Source organism: Schistocerca nitens, chromosome 7, assembly GCF_023898315.1.
Source record: "Schistocerca nitens isolate TAMUIC-IGC-003100 chromosome 7, iqSchNite1.1, whole genome shotgun sequence".
In the NCBI taxonomy this organism is placed as follows: domain Eukaryota; kingdom Metazoa; phylum Arthropoda; class Insecta; order Orthoptera; family Acrididae; genus Schistocerca; species Schistocerca nitens.
The window spans coordinates 119,948,321-119,973,589 of record NC_064620.1 but is presented as its reverse complement, the minus strand read 5'-3'; the positions used below and the strand labels follow the sequence as shown (position 1 = coordinate 119,973,589).

General features: G+C 38.5%; 1 protein-coding gene across 1 annotated transcript in view; it reads right to left on the bottom strand.

Moving 5' to 3' along the window:
- Positions 1 to 25,269, bottom strand: part of LOC126195286 (cytoplasmic dynein 2 intermediate chain 2-like) — a 99,475-nt gene that overhangs the window by 20,519 nt on the left and 53,687 nt on the right. The window contains exons 6-7 of the mRNA XM_049933833.1: positions 10,433 to 10,625; positions 5,525 to 5,709 (exon numbers count right to left, since the gene is read on the bottom strand). Of these exons, the coding sequence (XP_049789790.1) occupies positions 5,525 to 5,709; positions 10,433 to 10,625 (378 nt within the window). The remainder of the gene's footprint in view (positions 1 to 5,524; positions 5,710 to 10,432; positions 10,626 to 25,269) is intronic.

Genomic DNA, 25,269 nt, shown 5'->3' with positions numbered 1-25,269 from the left:
AAACAAGTACGCAGCAACAGAACAACAATGGCGCAAAGAGTACATGAAAACACGAAAGAAGATCCAAGATGGTACACACCGACTTACAAGCACAAACTCACATAAAATAACAAACTTATTCAAAAGACAGGATGTAAACAAAACATTCAAAACAGATAGTTCAATCTAAAAGTACATTTCAAAAATAACAAAAGACACAGACATCTACTAGAAAGCAGGAATATACCAACTACAATGCAACCCATGTGATGGAAGATATGTAGGACAAACCAGTAGAACATTTGACACCTGGTACAAAGAACATATTAAAGCATGGAAATATGGGACATGAGCTCAACTTTTGTAGAACATTTACAAGAAAATAATCACTGACCTGCCACAAGTGAGAAAGGCAAGAAAGTAGTTAAATAAATAATGAAAGACACCTCCTAATCTTACAAGAAAATTACCACATGTACAAAACAAAGGCTGAAAGGAGGATGCTACCAAATGACCCACTGAATATGAGTAACTAATCACTGGTTGCACCTACTGATCATATAACAGACAGTAATCCCAATAGATAATCACAAATCCCATTTCTCTCCCAAAAATATAAATGTATATGAAAAAATACAATAAAAACACAATACAAAGATAATAAAGAAAAAGTGCGTGCGCGCACATACACACACACACACACACACACACACACACAAACACAACAACAACAACAACAACAACAACAACAGAGTGTACATCGGCACACATATATTCACAGAAATAACAGTTGAAAGAAAAACCTGTGAAAGTTGGCTACATATACAGAAACAAATGACACTATATACAAAGAAAATAGCAGTTAAATTACTATGTTGAAAACAGTGATCAAAAGGAAAAGTGCAAACTTTCAACCAGTTTGCCACCTAAGAGAAAGCTGTTTGGCTTAAAAATAATGAATTAGATGCTGATCTATAAGTAATTTTATACCTATTATAAAAACCTTGATGAACTGTTTTAAATCTATATCCTGTAAGTGCAAATGATAACCTATATGTGTAAATGAAAAACATGAATTATTTCAGGACATCCACTGAAGATGCCTTGTAACTAGGCGAAATGAGTTTTATTTTTCTTTTTTTTTTTTTGAACTACTGTAACTTACTTGAGGAAGTGTTAAGAGAATATGAGAACATGAACTGCAAGGACAGCATGTACCAAAGTAAACACGTAACTGTAGGTAATTTAACAAATACAGCAATACAGTAGAGAGATAAATGACATTGTCATCTCCTACACCAAGATAGGTATACATCATAATGTGAGGGAACATGATATTCTTGAAGAATGAGATTTTCACTCTGCAGCAGAGTGTGCGCTGATATGAAACTTCCTGGCAGATTAAAACTGTGTGCCGGACCGAAGATTGGAAGGTAGGAGACGAGATACTGACAGAAGTAAAGTTGTGAGGACGGGGCGTGAGTCGTGCTTGGGTAGCTCAGTTGGTAGAGCACTTACCCGCGAAAGGCAAAGGTCCCGAATTCGAGTCTCGGTCCGGCACACAGTTTTAATTTGCCAGGAAGTTTCATGATATTCTTGATTTACATAGTTATAGTTTGGAAATAAATAATTTTGTCGAGTGAAAGTGAAATCTTCAAACTAATTTTGAATATAAATCACTTTCTTAGGTAGAATTATATGCATTTTTGTTTCCCAGATAATTGTTCAGAATATAAAGTTTTAATTATCATCTAAGAAGACTTATTAGAGAACAAGTCCTATTTTGTGTATTTTATTATTTGCAAGAGGTATTCTGCCTGGCCTCTGTGCCATTACAAGAGAGCTGAAGATGTATTTGGAGGAGTATTGATGGGCAAACTAGTCAAAGCAGCATCGAGTCTTCTGCACCAGCGACGCTGTCAAGGAATACCAATGACCAGAAGCTTATATCAATAATATATACAGGGTGAGTCAGGAGGAGAGGTACGTGCTTTGAGGGGTGATACTAGTGGGGATTCTGAACAAAAAAACTACTAATAAACATATGCCCTTTTCGTAACCGTTTCCGGGTAAACATGAAAACAACTAGGAACGGGAAACATGTAGCGTCGTCCTTACTAAGCGTGTTAGTACGTAGTTTACTTGAGCATGGTGCAGTTGTTTATCTCAAGTCTTAGTCCAACAGTGCTTGTCGTAGTGCACTGTACTACAGTGTTGTTACATGAACAATGAACACAGTTTTGAGTAGTGAAAATGCCACTGATCTTCACACATTCAGAGTATGCTGACATAGTGTTTCTCTTTGGTTTGTCCAATGGGAATTCTGGAGCTGCTGTGGCAAGAATACCAACAACGATTTCTGAATCACAGAGTGTTGGATAGCAGGACGTTTAGCAGGGCATTTCACGGATTGCGTGAGCGTGGTATGCTTCCCAGCGTAAATGTTGTCTCTGAACGTCCCGTACAACAAACTCTTAAATGAAGTTGAGAACATTCTTCAAGTAGTGGAACGCAACCCTACTACTAGCTCTAGATGAATTGCTGCTCAACTTGGTATTCCACAAACACGAGTGATATACACAGTACATGAGCATGGTCTGTATCCCTTTCATTGCAGAGTGTACAAAACCCGGCAAAAATACTGTCAATGGATCATTGCCAATGAATAATTAATTCCACATATTCTGTTCACTGATGAGTCAACATATAACCGCAACGAAATCAACAACACAGGCAACTCACATGTATGGGCAAATGAAAATCTGCATGCTACTGTGGAAATGAATTTTCAACGATGTTTCTCAGTCAAAGTGTAGTGCAGTATTATTGATGATTAACTCATCGGTCTAGTTGTTTTAGACAACCATCTTACTGGGACACGGTATCTTGAGTTTCTTCAAAATGTGTTACCAGAATACATGGAGGATATCCCTTTGGCAACAGGAGCTCGTATGTACTTTCAGCATGACGAAGCTCCTACACATTCCATACAGCCAGTGGCACAGTATCTCAATACAATGTATCCTGGTCATTGGATCAGTCGCTGTGGAGTCATTGCTTGGCCACCAAGGTCACCCGATCTTACCCCATTGGATTACTGTTTGTGGGGGTGGCTGAAGAGTAACGTTTAGTGGACATGAGACGAACTTCTCACTTGTATTTTACGTGCTTGTGCCCAGGTAAAGGAATGCAAAACTGAACTGTCATCGGTGACACAACACCCGTCTACAGGAGCAGCAACATGCATTGAAGTTGACAGTGGACTGTTTGAACATCATCTGTGAGGAAACGTACACCATTAAACAAACCATAACATAACAGTATCTTAATTTATCATCACCTGCACCTTCCCCATTCGTAGCTGTTTTCGTTGGTTTACCCGGAGACAGTTAAGGAAAGGGTATATGTTTATTATAAGTTTTTTGTTCAGAATCACCAGTAATATCGTCCGTCAAAGCATGTACATTTCCTCCTGACTCATCCTGTATATGTATGTATTGCGGGGGGGGGGGGGGGGGGGGGGGAACACAACAACAACAACAAAACTTGTTATTTGTTACCCAGAATGTCTCCTGTAACAAGGTAATTAACATCTAATGTGTGTTGTATTTAAAGGTGCAGTAAAAGCCTTAAAATATTGGAGTTGCCAAGTCCTGGTTTTTAGTAAAAATTAAGTTTTTCTACATATAAGAATATTTAACAATCTGGGAGCTCGCAGACTACTCAGAGCTGAAGATCACAATGAGGTAACTTAAAATATAAATGAACCCTAACAATAATTACAGTACAAAGCAGATAGGAATCAAAATAAGTCATAAAGGGTTATGGCAAGTGCTGCAGCAGATGATGATGACAACTTGCAACACAAGATTTACAAGACAGAAAACAGTTTATGTATTTAGAAGAATGCACGTGAGAGCTGTTTCTGCCATGGCAGGCAAGGAAATAAGTGTCATTCATGTAGTAGAAAGGTTAATTTAAAAAATCTATAAAATATTTAAATGTGATACTGTGATGTTTACTTTGAGTACAAATTAAAAATAGACCAATTACAAATGGGGAAGGGAATCCTTCGCCAACAGTTACTTTGAGCAATGCATGTTTATTTTCTCAAAAAGTATCGGAAAATCATCAGGCTCAGTGAAAGTCTTCAATCATATTTGTTTTCTTCCATCTGACTACAAATATCTAGTAAAACTTATTTTTTGACTAGCATGACAATATATTAAGTATTAAGTACAACTCTTGCACTAGTACCTTGACGGTGGGGCCGAGGAGCATACATTGGTATTTGGTAATCATTACGAACTATCAATACACCCCAGTTTTGCATGGGGTAGCAGGAAGTATGTACAGCTGGACAACTTTTCTGGCATAGTGGTAATTCTGTTTACAGCCACTGTGTAGAATTATGATTAAAAATAGGAGAACACCATTAGGCAACTGAATATCAACACTTTTCATACAACTAAACACAATCGAAGCAGTGCACGTCAAGAAAGTTCTCAGGGGCACAAATGTCATCTGTTCCACACTTAATTGGCATTTGGAGTGACATCTTGTGGCAATGATGGGATCTACGAGCTACTGTGTCACCCAATCCACCCAGACTGCCTGACTTCAGTGCCAGTTTGATGCGAGCTATGGCCACTTGCCTGCCACCCAATCCATCACCAGTTCACTGCAAGCTACACTTTGTGTGTGACCTTTTCCTAAGTTCACCTCACACCCCTTACACATTAACTCTATACTAAAAAATATGTTCATATTAGCTTAGTATCTAACACATCCTGCACTGCATGTCATTTAGGAAGTGCCAGCCTTTCCAGTACCAGTAGCTTGCACCAGCCTATCCCAGTAGCACTAGCCTCTTCCAGTAGTGGGAGCTCGTGTCATCCTCACTTGGTAGCAGTAGCTCATGTTAGCCTCCCCAGTAACGGTAGATATTCCCCCTCGTGGTAGCTTGTGTCAGATTGCTCCTGGTATCGGTAGCTTGTGCAACCCTCTCAAGCAGCAGTGGCTTCTGCCAGGCTTCCCCCCACCCCCACCCCCCTCACTGTAGCGGTAGTTCGCACCAGCCCCCCCCCCCCCCTCCCCAGGTTCAGTAGCTTGCACCAGCCTCACCTAGTAGTGGTAGCTTTTGCCAGCTTACTGGTAGCGATAGTTCGTGCTGGCTTAGTGCTGCAGTAAGATGATCTTATACGATTCCAAGGAGTTCTGCCATTCACCACGAGATGGCAACACCACAATTTTTACAAAAGCTGGGGACTTGAATTCATCACAATTCAGCCAATTTGCACACAATATTTACAAATTATTCACAAAATCTTTCTTATGAACAGTTTATCTATTAGTGAAAACAGCATCAAAATCCCTTAATTAGTTTCTGAGATTAGCTCCAATATACAGACTTTGATTTGAATACGCATAGATTCTTATACAGTGGCATATTACGTGAAAGAAACTGTTTGTGATCCTGTCAGTGTGAAAATGCACGTTTTTTTATTACAAATACTTTGGCACATATATCATTGTAACAATTTACCTGTTGAGGGTTTTGAAGTAAGTGTGGAACAGCAAAGAACTCCTCCGCCCTCCACTCCAACCACAAATGACGACGAATCCTGCTTAAAGAAGCTGAAGCACATGATGCCCAACTCCTTGCCTACACCATGTGATCCTAGAGGTGAATGAACTCGTTGAATTCCATGATCCATTGTAATCATAAACCTGTTCATAACATAGCAAATCATACTTTAATCCCTCCATTCAGACACAGGAAAATGTAATGTTATTTATATCCAAAGTATGCTTATTGGACTACCAATCTTGCTGTTATTTCTTGTTTAAAAAAGTAAGACAACAAATATTCATAGTTTTTATACTGAAAGTATGTAACAGTATCAGGAATAGTTTCACTGCCCAAATTACTCTGACACAACATAAGGCAAAAACTTTTTTCCTCCAATAGAGACTGAACATGCTTCATCTCAACCCTAACTTATGATCTGATGTTATTTCAATCCTTTCAAACATTGCAGGAATAAAACTGAATATTTTACTTTGATGTGAAAATGCATGCTTAAAAATAATACTTAACTGACATTGCTCCTAAAAGGGTTGAGCCACAGCCATCGCAGGTTCTCAACATATTGTTCTTATCTGAATTCCAACATTTCATTAAAAATTAGACAGCACAAAATTAAAAAAGAAACTGAGATGCATGTTGAATTATTAGAGTGCGGTAGTACCTTTGTTTATATCGATTTCAGTTATCATCAATTTCAGTTTTCATCAACTCTTTCAGTAAACATTTTTGTGAAAACAAAGGGTACCTCCAAATGCTTCTGTTCAGTGAAGAGTTGTTTCTCACTGTCTGAGCATTAACTTGTGTGTCTATCTAAATAACATCATTACTTTCCAGTGATTTTGTGGCTTTCTTAACTGTCTGTGCGTGCTAATCTTACATACTGTGAATACAGTGGTATGTTTATTTCAGTTTCTAAATGTGTGTTAAAGTTCAGGGAGACAAAATAAAAACTTGAAGTTTCAACAATATTATTCAGAGGGCAGATTGCTACTCACTCTAAAGATGACACATTGAGATGCAGACATACGTAACAAAAAGACTGTTACACATTTAGCTTCTGGCCAGAGCCTGTTTCAGCAAACAGAAAAGAAAAGAACACACACACACACAAACACGCACACACACACACACACACACACACACACACACACACACACACAAAGCAAGTGCACATGACCTCTATCTCAGGCCACTGTGACCAGAGATAGCAATCCTGTGTGTGTGAGATGCGCTTTCTTGTTTGATTAGCAATCTATCCTCTTACTAATGTTGTACATATTTGTTCCTGCGCTTTCCATTGTTTAAATTTTGAAATTTGTCAATGGCATTGCAAATATGTCAGAGATGACAAAGGACTTGGAAGAACAGTTGAATAGAAGGGGCAGTGTCTTGAAAGGAGGGAATAAGATGAACATCAACAAAATCAAGCAAATCAAGGGCTATGGAATGTTGTCAAATCAAATCAGGTGATGCGAAAGGAATTAGATTAGGAAACGAGACACTAGAAGTAAGATGAGTTTTGCTATTTGGGCCATATAATAACTGATGATTATCAAAGTAGAGAGGATATAAAATACAGACAGGCAATGACAAGAAAAGCGATTCCAAAGAAGAGATATTTGTCAACATTGAATATAAATTTAACTGACTGGAAGTCTTTCTTGAAGTTGTTTGGAGTGTAGCAAGCGTGTCCATACAATAGTTTGTAGGGGGTGGGCCTAGACTTTGGGGGTATGGTATATCTTTAATATTTTGGAAGACAAATGGCATCTTGTAAGTAGCCATAAACAATTCTCAGATCTGTCCATGTAAAAGCCAGTGTAATACTGACTTTTAAATCACTTTATTGAGGAAAAAAACCACCTGAATACACTCATTTTTTCCTTTCCCTGTGAACTGGAGGTGGGGATGGGGGGGGGAGGGGGAGGGGGAGGAGGAGGAGGAGGGAGGGGGCTGCGGCCTCCCCTTACCCTAGCCTTGTATGGAAGTGAAATGTTTACTATATGCAATTCCCACAAGAAGAGAATAGAAGCTTTTGAAATGTGGTGTTGTAGAAGAGTGCTGAAGAACAGACTGAGTAACTAATGAGGAGGTACTGAAAAGAATTGGGGAGAAAAGAAATTTGACTAAAAGGAGGGATTTGTTGATAGGACACATTCTGAGACACCGAAGAATCATCAGTATAGTACTGGAGGGGAGTGTGTGTGTGTGTGTGTGTGTGTGTGTGTGTGTGTGTGTGTGTGTGTGTGTGTGCGTGCGGGGTGGAGGGGGTGAAAATTGTATTGTAGAGGGGGACCAAGAGAGGAGTACTATAAGAAAGTCAAATGGATGTAGACTGCAGCAATTATCCAGAGATGAAGAGGCTTGCATGGGACAGAGTAGCATGGAAAGCTCCACCAAACCAGTCTTTGGACTGAAGAGCATGACAACAGCATCATAGCACATTTAAGATATAATTGCTAGTGCTCAAATCTCATTTTCCTGTCAAGTGTTTTCCTCACCAATATGTTAAACCTGATGAAGTCCCCATGGTCTACGGACAGCATCTTTGACTAGTAATGAAACATTGTGGGCTCCATGTCTGATCCTACCCACTGCTAAAATTTTGAATAAAAATTAGCAGCAATGTTGGCTGAAGACTTCTGTTCTAAGAAGTCACCCTCATTCTCCCAATGGGCTTATCAAAGAAGGCAGAGAAGCAGACAGAGTTTCAGAGCAATTTCTTGCCCTTGGGGTGATAAACTGCCCCTGAAAACTGGAAGACTCAGCAATATTCAGTGGCATGGGGATGCAGAGGACAACGGACACCACTGATTTAGACACATAATGTGTATTCACAGGATATGTAGACTGTAATTAAAACAGTGTCGTGAAGATCTTTCCATGGACATAAGATTCTGGATTAGTCCCTCATTTGGGTCTCTGGGAGGGGACAACTAAGTGGGAGGTGACTATGAGAAAAAGATTGAATAACAAATGAATAACAAATCCTACAAGTGGGGGCATGGAATATGAGGAGTCTGATTATCGTGCAGAAGTCAGAAAATTTGAAAAACAAAACAGAAAGGCTCAGTCTAGATATAGAGGGGTCAGTAAAGTTAAATGAAAAGGAGATAAAGATTTCTGGCCAGATGAATATCAACAGTGACACAAAATGGTGTAACAGGAGAAGATTCATCATGAATAGAAAGTGTTAGGGCAGAGAGTGAGTTATTGTGATCAGTTTAGCGATAGGATTATTTTTAACAGAATTGGCAGCAAATGAAAGTTCAAGTATACATGTAGATGTCACAAGCAGAAGATGAAGAATGAAAGGAGAGAGAGAGAGAGAGAGAGAGAGAGAGAGAGAGAGAGCCATCTGGCTAGAGGATAATGAATGTGTCACTCAGTATGTAAAAATGAGATGAAAATCTAATAATCATGGGCGAATGAAATGTAGTAGTGGTAGAAGAAAGAAGCACTGAAGAATATGGGCTCGGTAATAATAATGAGAGAGGAGAAAGGCTAAATGAGGTCTGCAATAAATTTAAGCTGGTAATAATTCAGCTAGTAATGACAAACACTGTTCAAAAATTACAAAATGTGTGTCTGTAAACTGTACTCTTACCCTGCACAACCAGACAGACAGATGTATCAGTTTGAAGAAATTCAGAATATGGACACTGACTAGTAGCATGTGCACTCAGAGCCATCTATCATGAAATCTCAAAACTATATCATCATTAACCTCCTCTCCCACAAAAACCTAGCTCAGAAGCTGGGTACCACTCTTGTACACAACTATTCTGAAACCTGCCAACACAATGAAGTAGTCATGATACGACTGTAGTCTGAGGCAACTGAAAGCACACTGCCTGAGACTGTGTGTGTGTGTGTGTGTGTGTGTGTGTGAGTGTGTGTGTGTGTGTGTGTGTGTGTGTGCAGGGTCTATTTTTGACGAGGGCCCTACTGGCCGAAAGTTTTATTTGTGACAGTCTTTTTGTTGTGCCTATCTGCGACTCAGAATCTCCGCTATATGGTGAGTAGCAACTTTCCTTTTAATAATATTGTTACACTCCACCCCAGATTTTCCACAATAAAAAATGAAATTTAGTTAAATATATACTAGAGAAACATGCAAAATTTTTGCTCTTATACAGTATATCTTTTATAACTTTTTGAATCTCAACTTTTAGCCAGCTACTTGCCTTGAATTTGTTGGCACTACTATATTTCAATGTACCACTTAAGGTATTCTCAAGCCACATTCTCCATGGTGTTTTCTTTCATTTCATCCATTATCTCTGTCCAGTAATCAGCCCTGACAATAGGCCTGTTTTATTAATTGCTGCTGCAACTGCACTCCTCCCCTCTTTCCATAACCTCTCCATGGCTCGGCTCATCGTTGATCACAGGAATAAATATTCATGTTTCAGTTTCCAGGTCTTAAATTTTCTTGCATTCCGAGCAGCGCTGATTTTTTCTTATCATCCTTTCAATCTAGTTTCATTTATCATCCTATCAATCTAGTTTAATTTCTTCTTTTCTGGAGAATGGATTCTGAAATATGATTGCCAAGTATTCTAGTGTACTTTATTTACTAGCTCTCAGATCAAGTCTAATTTCTTGCATTTGTTTGCACAAGTGCATTTTTTATTCACATTTTAGACTGTTCTCTAGCTTCAACTGCCCCTCATTCAATTTATGATCCAAATGTTTTCTACACAATTTTTCTCTCTCACTTTTTCTGTGTTCTCTGAATCTCACTTGTTATTCAGTTCTAAGGATACTACTGCAAATACTCTCATTTTGTAGCTCTATTACTTTGGGTAGGGTAAAACTACTCATAAGTACAACATAATGTAAGTGCTTCAGTTCTCATACCCAACAGCCAGCTGTAAGTTACTTCCAGTGGTAGAGACATGCCAAGATAGTAGGCGACCATCTCTGCCTGATGATATTAGTAATGGCTGAGACTTCATATGCTCTGAAAGCCATAGAACTTGACTGACCATATCCTTATGTAAACATGAGCTCATCTCAATTTCACCACCTTCCTTCCATACAATAACATGACCTGCAAAAATAATGCATCAATAGCTCAATGTAATAGCCACTGCCACATCATGGCTTCACATGCTTATTAGATGTGTGGATCTACATATGAACATTTAATATCAACCACAAAATACAAGTAATAAGCGCACAACACTTTATTTTGCACATATTAACACAGCATAACGTAACTGGGTACACGTACATAAAAACAAAACATCCGAACAGAACTATAGTCAAAGAGGTTCAGTATAAAGAGGTACTTATTGCATATTGTTAGTCCACACACATCTTTGATACTTGCACATATTAATTTCTAACACAGGTTTGAGCGACGAGCTGTAAATGGAATAATTTTTTAAAATTTCCAAGTGCTAGAACATAAATTTTATGACTTCATAATGAACAGAAACAGAGATTAGATTAGATTTACTTTCATTCCAATTGATCCATAGTGAGGAGGTCCCCCAGGATGTGGAACACGTCAAAAAACAACAACAATACATGACAAATATTTACAATTCAAACAAATAAGCTAATGTACCATTCCACGCTAATGTACCATTCCACGCTAATGTACCATTCCACAGGTCCCAAGTGGAATGATCATCATTTTTTAATGGACACTATATGAAAGAATCATTTTACAAATACTAATGCACTGAATTTAAAATAAAAAAGTTTTTTATTCATTTATAAGGTAATAAATGTGTAATACAACCACTCTAATACTTATTTACAATGAACACATTACCGCACTGAAATAGTGCAGAAGTTAGATTGTACTTACACACACACACACACACACACACACACACACACACACTGAATTTCATTGCTTGTTAAGCTTTTTATGGCTGCTGGCAAGTTATTGAAAATGTGTGTTCCTGAACAATGCACACCTTTTTGTACAAGGCTAAGTGACTTTAAAGCCTTGTGAAGATTACTCTTACTTCTAGTACTGATTCCATGAATTGAGCTGTTGGTCTGAAAAAGTGATATATTTCTAATGACGAATTTAATTAAAGAATAAATATATTGGGAAGCAGTAGTTAGTATCCCTAGTTCCCTAAACAGGCTTCTACAGGGTGTTCTTGAGTTCACACCACATACAGCTCTTACTGCACATTTTTGTGCCCGGAAAACTTTAGCTTGGCTTGATGAATTACCCCAAAAAATAATCCCATATGGCATTATGGAATGAAAGTAAGCATAGTATGCCAGCTTTTTCATTTTTATATCCCATATGTCTGACACAATTTGCATTGCAAATAGAGATTTGTTAAGACGCTTCAGCAGTTCTGTGGTGTGCTTTTCCCAGTTGAATTTATTATTAAACTGTAATCCCAAGAATTTAACACTGTCCACTTCTTCTATCTGCTTGTCATCGTATGTTCGGCATATACTCGTGGGACACTCCTTACAAGTTCTGAACTGCATGTAGTGTGTTTTTTCAAAATTTAGTGGTAAAGAATTGGCTAGGAACCAGTGATTAATGTCCACAAATATTTTATTAGCTGATCTAAGACTACACTTGATTTGCTATTTATTGCAATGTTTGTATCATCGCAAACAAAAAGTCTTTAGATTATGAAACCGGTAAGACAGAATAAAACACAAATATTTACAATGGAACTAAAATAAATGGCAGAAAATCGGTAGGCAGGAATTGGCAGCATTTAGTTAGTGACCTTGGACAATTAAAAAGCCATTTCTTAGCACACAGAGAACTCTTTTAGTAAGAATTTAGGCCCATGTGTCGTGAATTTCTTCTCTTTTTCCACTCACAAAAAATTGATGCCTAAAACAGTCATAAATCATAACATTTTGTCTGACTACGAAGTCCCATACTCCGTAACAGAACGTAGCAGACAATGCGGGAGACCCGCACTGCAGTACTAGGCAAGGTCCTCGTGGAGGTGGTTTGCCATTGCCTTCCTCCAACATTTTGTATATAGTAATATTATTTTAAAAAAATAAACATTTTTGTATATAGTAATATTATCTTTATAATAGAGGGAAACATTCCACGTAGGAAAAATATATCTAAAAACAAAGATGATGTGACTTACCAAATGAAAGTGCTGGCAGGTCGACAGACACACAAACGAACACAAACATACACACAAAATTCAAGCTTTCGCAACAAACTGTTGCCTCATCAGGAAAACAGTTTGTTGCGAAAGCTTGAATTTTGTGTGTATGTTTGTGTTCGTTTGTGTGTCTGTCGACCTGCCAGCACTTTCATTTGGTAAGTCACATCATCTTTGTTTTTAGTAATATTATCTTTAATATTTTTCTTGGAAAATATCTTGCATTGGGAAAAACGAATTGTTTAATGTATTATTTACTGAAAAAGGTGTAACATCGACCATTAGGAAACAGAAAGCATGGAAATGTAGTACACTGTAAAAGAAAAAAATAGTAAATCTCTCTTCATCCTGAAGTCTGGTTTGAACAGCACAGTGCTTTACAGAGCACGGAACCATTGGAGGTGGTTTGCTCCTGTCTTCCTACAACCTTTGAACTGACTGACTTGTAGGGGATCAACAGTTTATTGTGGATTTTGAACCATGGTGCAACTTGACATTTTTCATATCAATAAATTATTGGCAGAGGTGAGAAAAGCTATAAGTGATGCAGGAAATCCTTGGACCAACTGGGGATTAAACCTGGATCTTGGGATTTGTACTCTGACACTCACTGACTTATCCACAAAGCAACAACTTACACCTAGTATGGACATTCAATAAAGTAAGGAAAAGACAACCACTCGCCTACAGTAGGCTGATGTGCAGAGCATAGATACCCGAAAGAGAAAACCATATTTACAGTCGCTTTTGTGTTCTCGTTCTTTTTCTAGCAAGAGTACACATATTAACATGCAGCCATGTGTGTGTGTGTGTGTGTGTGTGTGTGTGTGTGTGTGTACTTAGATGCTATGATGAGGCTACATATGTCCAGTTTCCTATTGTGTGTGCATGATGAAAGTTGTGCTGGTTGATGTGGAGAAAATTACAGTTGTTGAGTTTGACATCTAATACAATTTTATGAAAAAAATAATCATGTGGTATTGTTGGCCAGGAGGCCCAAACATGAAGTTTTCCCCCGCTGGGTTGCAAATCTTATTCCGGGCGACGCCACACTGGGTGACTTGTGTGTTGATGATGATAAGGACAACACAACACCCAGTCCACGGGTGGAGAAAATCTCCAATACAGCTGAAAATTGGACCCGGGCCTGTTGCACAGTATGCAAACACGTTACCAAGCAGGTGGACAATACAATTTTACAGTTCAGTGCAGTTGATGTGTGACTTGTATCAGTCAATTTTTCATGCCAGAAGATGATCATTGACCAAAACTGGCAGCAAATGAAATAAACTGTCCTAATGCAGTCAAGTGTCATGAGCTTCCTGAAACATATATCTGATGCTGACAATTGCCTGAAGAAATCTTTTGAAATTTAGGTTGTCACATTAGCAACAGAGCAGAAACTAGGGAAATACGGCCTAGGTTCTTTCTGATAGTTTAAAGAATTGAGTTCTTGAATGCTTCAAGGATGATGAGTTCGGTAGACTCTGCTCTGGCATGAAAGACTGTGTTTCTGTCCGAACTGTTGACATAAATGTTCGGACACAAAACTGACTTGTTAAGCAGTTTGAAAGAAAGGTCCATTACTCATTAAATAGCATTTTCAAGAAATTTACACATTCTGTTAACTCAAGCTAAAATTGAGTGTCACTGTTTGTTCCCCAGGTGTTCACTCAGAGTGTATGTACATAGTTCACCAAAATATCAAATTGATTTTGCTAGTAGTTTAACACCTGGAATGCCATGGCCAAAATGAGTAAACTGCTCCCAGAAGCCATGCTAAGTAGTTAAGACAGTATGATTCATCATCTTACTTGCAGTCTACCTGTATACTGAAAACAGAGCCTGCGAGTTATCTCATACTTGGCGTACAAAGCGGAAAGTTCAGCTCAGACGCCAACTACAAGATAACTCATTGTCAACAATCAGTCACCAGCTTGCATATTTTGATGCATGTTTGACAACACGATCCATGTCTTTGTTGGAACTGCCTCGGTACTTGTTCAGTCTTTCATTGTAATGGTTCACTGACGTTTGTCGTAATCCTGTGTTCAATTTTCCTTGTAAAATGGTTAGTAATAAGAGGAAACTGAGTGATGTAGAACTTGAACAGCTTGCTAACATGAATGAATCAGAATGGGACGAGTTTATGGATGAATCCTTGTATGGTGCCTCTATGAATAATCTTCATGTAGCCATTCACGTGAAGATGCAGATGCACACAACAGTGAACACAATGAAGAAGATGAGCAGGTTGGTGTAATGGCAGGAACTAGAAATAACAGTGATGAGTGGAGCAACATTCCTCAAGACACACCAGTATTTGTGTTTAACGAGGGTGAGAGATCAATGCCCCCCCCCCCCCCCAAGAGTACCCAACGCCATTATGAGAACAAACAAATCTATATGCAAGCCAGGAAGCAGAAAAATGTGGGAGGAGAAGATCAACCAGGCTCTCAAGATGGAGGGATACAGATGTTGTGGAAACGGAAGTATTTCAGGGGCTGTCGCTGCACATGGGAACTAGTTGTTTTCTATTGATAGAACATTACTGGAGTACAAGTCCTTTTTACAATGTCACATTCTGAAGATCTGTTATGAGTAGAAACAGATTGCAGCTCTTATTACAGGGTGTAAATGTGGACAAGGAAAAAAAAATTCCGGATTTCCCAGTTAAAAATACACTTTATCCCAGGTGAAAACACACTCTTTCCGTGTTAAGTGACAGTATATTTTACCTCAGAACTGTAAAACTTATGGTTATGGTTTTATACGTGGGTGTAGAATTTCCCAGCACTTTAGAAAACGAAAATCAGAGGAAAAAAACACATTTTGGAACGATCTTTGATGTGCAGCAACCTGTAGCTGCATATTTCCGCATTACAAAAGTATAAATTCAAATTCCATCAAACACTGCCTGTTACTTTCCAAAGCATGCTGCTTTTGCAAGCCAGTCATAGCTTATGTCACGTGATCTCGCCAGCCGATAACAGAGGTTATTCAGAGCACAGGACATGTGATGTAGTCAGCCAATAGCAGCATCACTGTTGACTAAAGTGAACACACAAACAGGAAAAGTTAAAATTAAATTAATATACATAGTATTGCTACAAGAAAAGCAAAACTTTTACATATAATATGGGTCTCTAAGGTTAATAAGCTGCAATGGAAGCTAAGCTTTCACATATGCAAATTCTTTTAGCACATTTTACACTTTAAGATATACCACACAAATGTGGCAGGAAAATTTTTAATAACGGCATATAAATGTCTGATCTTCTGGGCTCGAAATTCATATAAATGGCCCAACATCAAAGAGTTGATTTTTAAATGAGAGTCACATGCTCTGTGATTAAAGAAATTCACCGTACATTCTCGCACATAGTTTAACTTGTGTAATACGAAATTCACTTTGAAAGTAACACTTTTCAAACCACCATTCGCAATATTTTCCCGCAACTTGTTACAAATAGGTTCGTTTCAGCAGTCACCAGATACCAGGTGCCACCCCGCTTGCGCAGCTACCATGACGTAAGAAGCCCGTATGTTCATACATGTAAAACATTTAAAGATCTTACAGCGTATCATAAAAGAAACGAGACATTAGACATACTCCAAGAGCATCGGAATTTCATGAGCAATACTAAAATCTGCACAGTTAAGGTGCATACTTAAGGTGCACATTCATACGTCCAAGATTCCCAATGAAGTATATTAAGCTTTCCAGTGTGTTTTTCGGGATGTAAATTTTCTTGGAATACCAGTACAGTAGTATTTCAAGCTTGGTTCTATATTATGGAATAATGTCATATGTGCTAGAAGATGAAAATATTAACTTGAAATGCAGTGAACAGTTGAAACTAGCCAATTGTGTGGAATTAAACACTTCATTTCAAACACATTGACTGCCTCAATGGAAAAGATTTAAAAAAACAAATTTATTTAGCAAACTGACAAAAATAACTTCACTGCTCTGCAAGACGATTAATGCTTGACTGTCAGAAAGGTGGAAATAAAATAAAATCTGAAACTAATAACATATTTTACCCTCCATAATTATATGAATGTGTTTTAATTCATTTGTTCATTTGACAGCTCCCGGCCACAGAAATCAGTTTTCATTTGAAGCGAGAGCAGTAAACGAAGAGGAAACAGCAAAATCATTAAATGTAAATGCGAGTCACTTGGAGACTATCCACTTCCCCATTATAACTCAGACTGCTCTGCTCTTGCTATTTTGTGTGATGTAAAATTAAGTATAGGGCACATAAAATTAGTAAAGACAAGAGACTAGCAAGACAGTAAACATTTCTTCAATCCTTAGCTCCTAGCATTTTTTTCTCACTAATCTTAGTACAGCTTTACATGATGTGCTTTCCTTTCTGGGAAAGAATCTATTACCCCATCAAAGTTCGTCACGTTTTGCTACATAAAAAATCGAAATGTCGTTGTCTAATACTGAAAAAGCTGTTAATACAAATAGTACCCAAGACTGGTGTGGTTTCTCAATCTCATTACGTCTATTTTGTCACTGTCTGCTAGATGAAACAAAATAGGCCTTTATAATATTGCAGCAATTGTAACATACACTAAATAAACGAGACTGTTTTGGCACAAATGGTCATTTTTATAACTCGACAGAATATAATTCACGAAGTACCAATATCATACGCCTATTAGAACTACTACAAGCAAAAAGCTTTATGTTAGGAAATAAGTTTCACATTTCATTCATACGTCCCAGTTTCTCAAGCATGAGATGGAAAAGTAGTAGTATGAAATTTTTATATAAATTTGGAATCTTCATATTATTCCAAAATTTGTGTCAGCCTGCAGCATCCACAGAAAACCCTAATCTCATGCCATTAGATTTGTATGCACACTGTGAGAAAAATCTGAATATCTTTTTGTTGAGAAGGCTCAAACTGAATTAGCCAGTGTCCTATGTATCAGGACCAACTGATGGACATCCCAACTGTGGCAGTATGTTGTTTGCGTGTATGACAACAGCTGGAAAGTTTGGCAAGGTTTGTGAAATCTCATTTGAGGAAAGTTACAGATAGGTAAATCTTATATATCCTTGTGGCTCTTTGAGACTGCTTCACGCTCAGTTTGGAAAGATACTTGCTGGATCCCTGACCGGCATATTATTACAAATCTACCCCTGTCACCTACAAAATTATTCAATCAAACTTTTTCTCCAATGCAACCACTGCAAAAACTGGCAAAAATCTTAAATCACTAGTGTTGTTTTTTCATGACTGTCAGTATTATGACTTCATAGTCATAAAGATACCCAAAAAGGTGCTCGGGAACATTTGTCAAGTATCCCAAAGACTAGAGAGTCTACTTAAGAAACACATGCACAGCCTGAGAAATCAGTAACAGGCCTGACAACCTGGAAAAAGTCTCTCACCCATGGCCAGGCTTAAATGGTTATTGTGGTGTCACAGCCAGACACCACACTTGCTAGGTGGTAGCTTAAATCGGCCGCGGTCCATTAGTACATGTCGGACCCGCGTGTCACCACTGGGTGATCGCAGACCGAGCGCCACCACACGGCAGGTCTCGAGAGACGTACGAGAACTCGCCCAGTTGTATGACGACGTTGCTAGCGACTATACTGACGAAGCCTTTGCTCTCATTTGCCGAGAGACAGTAGAATAGCCTTCAGCTAAGTTCATGTCTACGACCTAGCAAGGCGCCATTAGCCTTAGATAGCTTGTATCTAAAGAGTCACACTTGTATCGCCACAATCTCCAGATGTCTCATCAAGAACAATGTATACAAAGGAAGGATTAAAAGTTAAGTAGTCCAGAAGATACGTACTTTTCTTTATAGCATTCATTAAGTCTCCTGTTTCAGACCTCACTCCATCCTTCGTGAGTTAGCGCGTGCATCTTGGCCTCCTCTTTCAATTAGTGTGCGTAGTGTTGGCAAGTCTGCCGACACAACAGTTATAGGGCATAACCCATTAGTGATGAAGACAACCAGTAGTAGGAAAGGACACCATGGACCAATGCAATTACATTGTAACTGACAATCATTTTAAAAAAGATAAAGGCCATATGTTTTATGATGCACCTACTAGAGAGAAATTATGAATATTTTGTAGGGGACAGAATGCTCTTCAAATGGTGGTTTAAACCACATATGTATTAGGCACTCCTTCTGGGATACAAGAGTTTAAAAATGACAGTGTTTTAAATCGTGTTTACTGACTACAAGAATTTTAAGAAGGGATGCTTCGAAAGAGTTAAAACCGCTTTAAAACTTTTCACACATATCCATGTGTGCATCGCCGTTAGATGAAACCGAAACTATAACAGAAGCCAATTTGTTACAGAGTTAATGACAAATTGTAGATTCATCAACTAACATCAGGCTACAATGACCCAGTAACAGTTTCTTTTGTTCAGGAGAAAGAAAGTCTCCAAATTATAAGATAGCAAATAGCAACTTGAAGCAACTTGTACCAAAAGTACACTTTGGCAGGTCTTCCTCACCTTCTAGGTGAGGTTCTAAAAGACTGAAAATTGTAGAACAACCCTAGGTTTCATTTTTCACTTACGGTTTACTGAATATATGCATGTGCTTGTTACTGCTTTCCAACAATTTATGTGATTTTAAACTTGATGTTCCAAAATAGTGATCTGCATGAGAAACTTTATGGAGAATTAAAGACTTACAGGGAAAATGAAAATCACCTTGGAAATTTGGTATTCTTAGAGAAAAAGAATGCTCTTTCAAATAGTGGTTAACATACACATGGATTAGGTATCATTTCAGAGATGTCAGTGCATAAAAGTCACATTTTTGGCAGCAAATTTTTTTCTGTCAATTCGTCCTCATCTAGCTCTGTAAATATGAACGTGGAAAACATAGATCTTTCAGATTTTTGCATGTGTAGAGATCAAGCCAAATGGCTTACACTAGGGAAATATTTCACTGTGAGGAAGTTTATTCAAGACTGAATGGCACTTGGAGCAAAATTATTGACTCAAATTACATAATTGGTTGTCTTAGTTGCTGGTCAATTGTCCAGGGAGTAGTTGTGGTCTATAAAACATGTTTGTTGCTAAAGTTTCCCCAGAGCAGTGCTAGACATTTTCAAAGGTGCTCCTGGTTTAATTGAATCAATTGGCAAGAGTCAACACCTGGTTCCATTGGGTCAATTGGCAAGAGTCAATGGAACAGGGACATCTCTGAAGGCATCCAATGAAACTCTGGATGAAACATTAGGAACTAAAAGGCTCATGGATCATGACCATACAACCTGGAAGATTCACAAGCAACAAATTACACAGAACATGTAGAATGCACACGACACAGATTGTTAAAACTATCCTCCCAGGTTTTTTAGCTTTATTACAACTATTACTGCATTACAGCACTTCAAACATTGCCTCAATTTTTGAAATACTTCATGATCGCTGTATTATTTTACACAGAGAGCTTTTTTGTGTGAATCTGTAGCTGATAAATTATTTTTCCTTGAAAATAACAGAACCGCAGCTACACTTATTTGTACTTCCTATATTGCTTTGTTTCCTACTAGTTCCCAGGTCACAGCCACATTCTCGAGCACTCATTCCTGTTCAAGTCAGTCAAGCTCTCACTCTGCACTCTGGCATCATAATTGCCAATAGTTATACTAAGACTGAGAACAAAGAAAAATAAAACAATAAAAGAAGCAATGGTCTTGTAACTATTATTCTCATGGGAAACAATTTCGAAATTATGTTGTGATGTTTTATCGTCCTTCACTTAGGAGGCTGCTACTCACAAAATATTATAACTTGTGAGCTACAAATATTTATATCCTGCTTCTGTCATTTAGTAAACCTGCACACAAAATTTTAGCAAAAATTGAGACTGTCAGGTGGGGAACACCTCAAAGTAGATCATTTGAACGTGGAAGGAAAGCACTGTTATTCTGGCCACAGGCAGGCCTATCGAGACTGATCAACCACCGTTTCATCAATCAGCCAATGTAATTATTTGGATGTGGAATGGAGGGGTGTGGGATCAAGACACTGCTCTCCAGACCTGGCCATTATCAGTTCGGCAAACTTGGTGCCACTACTTCTTGTTCAAGTGTCTCTTCAGCTGGCATCATGCAGCTTAGTGCACCCTGTTTCATCCTCCAAACAGGGAAAAATCTCTGGGAGGGGGGAACCAGGGTCCTCTGCACAGTAGGCAGTCATGCAGACCAATCAACTGTGGAGGCAGACACTGGGAATCACCCTATTATTCTTCTTGGGGGAAACAGGCCTTACCAGTGGTATCTGATCAGTTCACTGTGTGGGTGAGTGGTTACATTAACTCTCTAATACAATCAATTGTAGCAACTGGTGTTATGACTTTTCTAGTGACTGAAATAAGTAAACAAATTGCTCCAAATTCTTTGATTCCCTGCAAGACCTTGCATCTGAAGCTCCACATAACATTTTACTCTACCTAAATTGTAAACTTCACCTTATACTACCTTCCAAAGATATGAAATCCAATGACAAAAGGCCATTCTACAGTCAATGATTTCAAAACATCCATGGAAAACATCTAGGATTTGATTGATCAATGTACACTATCAATTGACTTTAGTGTAATACAGATATAAAATCCATTAACTGTTTCCAAAATGTGCTCTCAAAATGTGCTCTGCTGTTATGTTCAATATCTGTGAGATACAAAATGCACATATAAAACAAGATAAAGGGTATGCGAAGGAACTTGCCCCCCATCTTGCAGCGGTGTACCGTAGGTCTCTAGATGAGCATAGCGTTCCAAAAGATTGGAAAAGGTCACAGATCATCCCTGTTTTCAAGAAGGGACGTCGAACATATGTGTGTACTATAGACCTATATCTCTAACGTCGATTAGTTGTAGAATTCTGGAACACATATTATGTTAGAGTATAATGACTTTTCTGGAGACTAGAAATCTACTCTGTAGGAATCAGCATGGGTTTCAAAAAAGACGATCGTGTGAAACCCAGCTCGCGTTATTCATCCATGAGACTCAGAGGGCCATAGACACGTGTTCCCAGGTAGATGCCATGTTTCTTGACTTCCGCAAGGCATTTTATACAGTTCTCCACAGACATTTAATGGACAAAGTAAGAGCATATGGACTATCAGATCAATTGTGTGATTGGATTGAACAGTTCCTAGATAACAGAATGCAGCATATCATTCTCAATGGAGAGAAGTCTTCTGAAGTAAGAGTGATTTCAGGTGTGCTGCAGGGGAGTGTCGTAGGACCGTTGCTATTCACAGTATACATAAATGACCTTGTGAATAACATTGGGAGTTCACTGAGGCTTTTTGCAGATGATGCTGTAGTATATCGAGAGGTTGTAACAATGGAAAATTGTACTGAAATGCAGGAGGATCTGCAATGAATTGACGCATGGTGCAGGGAATGGCAATGGAATCTCAATGTAGACAAGTGTAATGTGCTGTGAATACAGAGAAAGAAAGATCCTTTATCATTTAGCTACAATATTGCAGGTCAGCAACTGGAAGCAGTTAATTCCATAAATTATCTGGGAGTAGGCATTAGGAGTGATCTAAAATGAAATGACCATATAAAATTAATCGTCGGTAAAGCAGATACCAGACTGAGATTCATTGGAAGAATCCTAAGCAAATGCAGTCCAAAAACAAAGGAAGTAGATAACAGTACACTTTTTCACCCAATGCTTGAATACTGCTCACTGGTGTGGGAGCCGTACCAGATAGGGTTCATAGAAGGGAGAGAGAAGATGCAACAGAGAGCAGCATGCTTCGTTACAGGATCATTTAGTAATCACGAAAGCATTACGGAGATGACAGATAAACTCCAGTGGAAGACTCTGCAAGAGAGACACTCAGTAGCTCGGTACGGGCTTTTGCTGAAGTTTCGAGAACATACCTTCAGCGAGGAGTCAAGCAGTATATTGCTCCCTCCTACGTATATCTCGCAAAGAGACCATGAGGATAAAATCAGAGAGATTAGAGCCCACATGGAGGCATACCGACAATGTTTATTTCCACGAACAATATGAGAGTGGAACAGAATGGAGAACCGATAGAGGTACTCAAGGTACCCTCCGCCACACACTGTCAAGTGGCTTGTGGAGTATAGATGTAGATGTAGATGTAGATGAAGTGTAGCCCCACACCTGCAACAGTATTTATATGACCAACTTCCAAGACCTATTAATTGAACCTGTCAAGATCTGTGCAGTCTCATACATTCTTTGGTTTTTATCAAGCACAATTTGCCCACAAATGATTACATGCAATACTGTAATAATTTGTGAGGCCATCTTTAATTTTGTTTCAGTAAACACTGTAAAAAGCAGGTGCACAAGCAAGTATTTTGTTACTTTGAATGAAATACTTGAAGTTCCAGTTGAATCAAAGCAAGTGCTGTATCATGTGTGAGATACAGAGGCGAGCGAGTGTGTCAGATCTTACCCCAGTCCACTGCTAGTAGCGACACGTCACCTTAACGCATCTACGCCTAGCACACAAGTATTGCACCACAATTAAGTATGAAATTAAAAGTCAAAATTTACGTTTAAAACTTTGTTGTTAAAATATAGTTTAGTACAATAATGTTACAAATATCATGTCTGTATGTACCTAGACTTGACAGTTTCCGTAAAAATGCAGTTTTAAGAGAAAAATAAGTGGTGCTAAATAATAAAGCTAGAAAGTGAGAATTTGGTCAGAAAGTGCCTATGGAGCTCATAAGTAAGTGATACAAGATTCAAAGCTAAAAAACGAAAATTAACACTGGAATCCAAATTTTTAGGAAAAATGGAAAGCACTAAATATATGACTTTGAAACATAAAAATTTGGTTTATGCTTCAGTTAACCCAAAAAATCATAACTAAGAGACCATGTTAAGCTACCTCTTATCGTTTTTGAGTAATTAAGTGAAAACCAGATTTGGAACTAAAATATAACCAATTGTTGTAGATTAAATACCTGTAATTTTAATACTAGAGAAGTTTGGTTAAATCAGATGATAAAACCTACCAAATAATAGAGATATACCAAATTTTAGAGTTGTACTATTAATAACAGCCAATACATGTTCTAGTAAAGGTATGGTTCAGAGGTAATGATCTACCGTTAAGTCCACTATAAAAATTCTAGAAGGCAAAATTTTTATTCCAGCAAGCTGAAACTTTTTCTGGGCTTTCAAATAACTTACCTGAATAGATCTAAAAGTTAAGAAGTTTCTGAATTAATTAGTAAGTATGATATTAAAGATTATGTGTCCGAGAAAGCGGTCTTTCTGAGGCTGCTGCTGTGTGTTAAAACAGTAGAAAACAGATGTCCCCTCAGCCATCCGCTATGGCACCTATATAAATACAGCCAGAGAGGCAGTAAGGAGGTTCACTTCGCACTTAGCCACTGTAAGATCCACGTCTGTTAAACATTGGATCACACTCTGTCTTGGATGACGTCACAGCCAGACCATGCCAAATCACGCATCTGCGGTAAAAACAGACAATGGACTCACAAGGACTGTACACCATCCTGCATTGCTTAGAATTTGCCAAAGTAACTGTTAGTGTACCATTCGCGATATTTACAAATATGCTTGGCAAGTGGCGACTATTATTCCCACTTTTATGGTGAGGATTAATTTTGAACATTTATTTCGAACATTCAATTGAGTATTACTAGTCAGGGCAAAAAACAATCTCGTAGGAATGTACCGTAGAGGTCGCCTCTGAACTGTTAAAAGTGCTGTTTAGAATAGAAAGATTTACTGTTGATTGTACATAGTGAATTTCTAAGTGTTGTATGTGAGAGACTTTACTCAATATATGTATTAACTAGAACTTCATACTTTGATTTAAAATCATAGTCCTGATCCCACTAAGTAGAAGGAGAATAGAAACATTTCTTTCAGTGGGCTGGACCAGAATGTGGCCATCCAGGCAGGAAACTAAGGTCAGTATGTTTCCCTTTGCTTTCTGGCTGATCACAAAATTAGTTGCCAGGCTCACATGAATAAGACAGTGAACTTTACAAATAACCAACTATTACCATCATTTGAAGGACTATAACTGCCACCCCACATATGGTGCTTATCAGCCGGGAAATGAAAGAAATCAACGAGATTGAACAGTGAAAGTGACTGGTAGGAAATAATGAACTCGGTAGGCACTAACAGGATACCAAAGTGACACAGGCAGAAACCAGTGCGAGAACAGTGCTATAATTTACTCGGAAATATGGTGAATAAACAGTGGATGTCAACAATGATAACTTGGATCATGATTGACGGAGGGAAGAAGACGACACTGGATTGTGGCTGCCTCCGGCGTTGAGGTCAAAAGGAGACGGTGCATCATCATGGAGCTGAGTGGGTCTGTGAGACATCTGCAAGCTGCAGTGACTGCTCACCAGTGCCCAGCCCAGCCCCCCCCCCCCCCCCTCCCGGAGCTACTGCAGCAGGCAAGGCAATACCTGCAGCCATCTTCACCGCCATAGCTGCTGCTGCCTGCATTACGTTGCAACAGGTAGCATCATGGTTGCTGGTGCACCGCTCCAACACCATTCGCA